The following is a 3,157-nucleotide window of genomic DNA, read 5'->3' as shown; positions in this document are numbered from 1 at the left end:
TGACGAGGGCATCTTGATGATTAGTATTTAGGTAAGCAATACATGTTTTTTCCTTTTCAATTAAAAATCCATCCTTAAGTATTTCGCTTTTGTACTAAGACTCTTATTATATGCAAATTCTTGCAATCCTTAAAAGCTGTTGGTAAGATTGAAAAATTGTTGCCCATATGTCGAGTATGGACAAAAATTTAGGACATAAAATTCTCTATGTACTTTCCAAACATGATAGAAAAAGAAGGGAAGCAAGTGCTCTCTGAGTGGGAGAGAAAGAACTGCCCGTGGTGGCTCGATATGAAAAAAGGATGTTGCATCGAGGAGGAGGTAGAGCTCTACACACAGCATAAAAAGGGAGAGATGGGTTCATCAAGCTTAAATTTAGTCCACGAGGATGATGCAGTCATTGAGGTTCAAAAAACACTTGAGAAGATGACTAAAAAGGACAAGGATTTAAGTATGGAACTAAAGAAGGGTGATAGGCCACCAAAAGATCCTGGTACTAATAATGGTAAGTTCTCTTGATCTTTTTTCAAGCTGTTATTTGTTTGTGTAACATATGTTGTTATCACTTTGTGTCTTTGCATATGTGGTGTGGATACAGATGTGCAGGTACTACAATCTACACCCACTTTGAAAGGATGTAATTGGAAAGATAGGTCTATCTGCTTTTTGTACATTCCATTGACCTCTCTAACTTTAAATCTGAGTGGCACATGTGATGCTTCACATTGCACGTTTTAGTGAGTTTGGGAAACAATTGTCTGTCTCAAACTTCACACAAGCCTATATAGACATGAAGGAATACTTTGTGGGTCTTGGAGGTGAAAGAAAAACAAGAAACGGTAAGAGTGTTGCTTGGGCTACAGATTTTGTCATTCTTGATCTGCCTACATAGCTAGAAGCTCTTGGAGTAGAGGATTCCACATCTCCATCTTGGAATTTATTAGCAGAGGACCATGTATGCTACTCCTTGCTAGTAGCGGCCACAATTGTTTCAGATTCTGGCTGGATCCTAGTTATGTGTGCTCCTCATGTTCTTCATTTGGCTGAGCGTTATGCTAGGATCAATAGATTGGAGTTTGCATATCGAATGTACATGCAATGCTTGGATGCATATTGCATAATCAAAGTTGGTGGTATTGATCATAATGTGAGACAATTGTCTTACAATGACCTGTTGAAAGAATTTATGCTCTTGTATAATAAAATGGCTTGTACTAAGCATAAGTTTTATTCTTTTCTTGTCTTTAGGTGGATGTTGTGGTTTTATGCCTTCTTCATCAGGCTAGTATGTCTTGTGTTTGTAATCTTGGAAATGCTTCTATGGTTGGTACCAAATTGGGCATTGCTTTTGAAAGTAGTTTGTTTCATCATTATTTACCAACAAGTGAGCATACTATAAAGCATGGAGAGAGTATTCCATGGAGAGGTGCATTGGAGAAGGCTCCATGCATGATGTTGTACTTCTTGGAGTTGTTGTGTCCAATTTCTAGACATGTGGTGGACTTAGGTGCTGGGACTGGTTCTATGCAAAAAGCATGCGTGCATTCTGGGAGAGCATGCATATCTATTGAGAATGATCCTGACATTTGCAATTCTATATTGCAACCATTTTTGGATGGACAGAAAGGAAAGGGAAATGTGTTAAGCAACTATGGGACTCTAAATGATTCCAAAGATGTGGAAATGGTTGTTAATCTTCCAGATGACTAGTAAGTATGCTACTCTCTTGTTTTATCTTTTTAAACCTATTTGTTGGAGAATATTATTATCAATGAGGCATTGATATTGATTGATCTATTTTATTTTGCCTTCTTATGCAGGTGCTATGGCTGAGATGATGTGTAATGACATTGCACTCAATGCCCCCATCAGAGAGAGGAGGCATCATTGCAATATCTATGTGGATGACATCAGTAAAGAAGATTGAGTCTAGTGATTTGACAGGAGTTTTTCCCTTCAAGCAATTCATTTTGCTTGTGATGCCCTAGTACTGAACATGCATAACTTTTGTGGTGTCTTGCACCTATTTCATTTGCTAGAGATGTAGTACTCATATTAAAGAACTATTTAGTACATCATGTGAGTACCCATGAATATTAATCTCAATATCACATATTCAAGCATGTTGGTTTTATAAAACTTTTTCTATTTGCTAGAGATGTGACAATCATGTAATATCTTAGTTAAGGTTTGCATGTCAAAACTATGAGTTGTGTACAAATGATCATCATGGTGAATTGAATCTTAAAGTATCTCCTTGATGTAACTAATAAATGTTTCGGCATAGATGCATGCAAATTCGCACCCTAAATCCTTCACCATGTGACTTGCAATCATTTCATCCGAAAAATCACTATCATGATAGTATGAATGATGGATGATGTAGGTGGAGGGTGTTGAAATGAAGTAGACATGAAAAGTAGTTTTGTGAATAAAGGGATCTTATAAGCCCATACTATTGGAAAGAAATGTAATTAAATGTATATAGCATCTTTGTGGAGTAGTTTTATGACTAAAGGGTGTGTGATGTTAGCGGCATCTTTGTGGGGTAGAAATGTATATAGTATCTTCTTGGGGTAGTTTTATGATAAATGGTGTGTGATGTTATGATAAAATTGTCTACGAAATCACAATATAGGCCATGCTCAGAAAAATGTGCTTAGACCAAGACGCGCAGAGAAAAGACGTACTCTGATTTAAGAGAGAGAGAGAGAGAGAGAGAGAGAGAAGAGTCCCACTTAATTTTTTTGTAAGACCATTTCAAAAAAATAAAATAACAAATTTATACATAAATGTATTAAAAAAGAGTTTGAATAGGTATGCCAAACTTTGTAAAATTAAAATTCAAATAATTAATTGGAGCATGCCTCATAGGGATTTGATAGAGAAGGGGAAGAAGGCTTGTCTTGTAGATTTTAAAAAACTTTTAAAATGATGCATAGTTGCAATGCATTGAAAATATGTCATTTTTCAAAATAGCCTAGACTATGAGTAGAAAAGAAGGACCTTGCATGATAAATTGCAATTTATCATTTTTGGCCCCAACTTTTGACTTCTTCTTTTGGTTGCAGGTGATCAATAATTTTATTAAATTATGTTATCTAGTATATCTGCAGAATGTGCCTGCCTGCTATACAGCTATCTTAGTAAGAGCTAC

At 36.0% G+C, this 3,157-nt stretch overlaps 1 protein-coding gene across 1 annotated transcript; it reads left to right on the top strand.

Annotated features, from left to right (window-relative positions):
* Positions 1-207: 207 nt before the first annotated feature.
* Positions 208-1,927, top strand: LOC147888704 (uncharacterized). The gene is made up of 4 exons (XM_087392180.1): positions 208-505; positions 599-1,147; positions 1,249-1,709; positions 1,801-1,927. Exons 2-4 carry the CDS (start codon positions 1,016-1,018, stop codon positions 1,925-1,927), a joined length of 720 nt encoding a protein of 239 aa, XP_087248306.1. The 5' UTR covers positions 208-505; positions 599-1,015.
* The last annotated feature ends 1,230 nt before the right edge of the window (positions 1,928-3,157 follow it).

This window comes from Dipteris shenzhenensis, chromosome 21, assembly GCF_047967505.1.
Source record: "Dipteris shenzhenensis isolate YYH24624 ecotype China chromosome 21, Dip_SZ_1.0, whole genome shotgun sequence".
Classification (NCBI taxonomy): Eukaryota; Viridiplantae; Streptophyta; class Polypodiopsida; order Gleicheniales; family Dipteridaceae; genus Dipteris; species Dipteris shenzhenensis.
This window is presented reverse-complemented; position numbering and strand designations above follow the sequence as displayed.

Coding starts and splice junctions, on each gene's coding strand:
- LOC147888704 (XM_087392180.1), top strand. CDS start 1,016: ATGTGTGCTCCTCATGTTCTTCATTTGGCTGAGCGTTATGCTAGGATC. Junction 1,148..1,248: donor TTGGTGGTATTGATCATAAT/GTGAGACAATTG, acceptor TCTTGTCTTTAG/GTGGATGTTGTGGTTTTATG. Junction 1,710..1,800: donor GTTAATCTTCCAGATGACTA/GTAAGTATGCTA, acceptor ATTGATCTATTT/TATTTTGCCTTCTTATGCAG.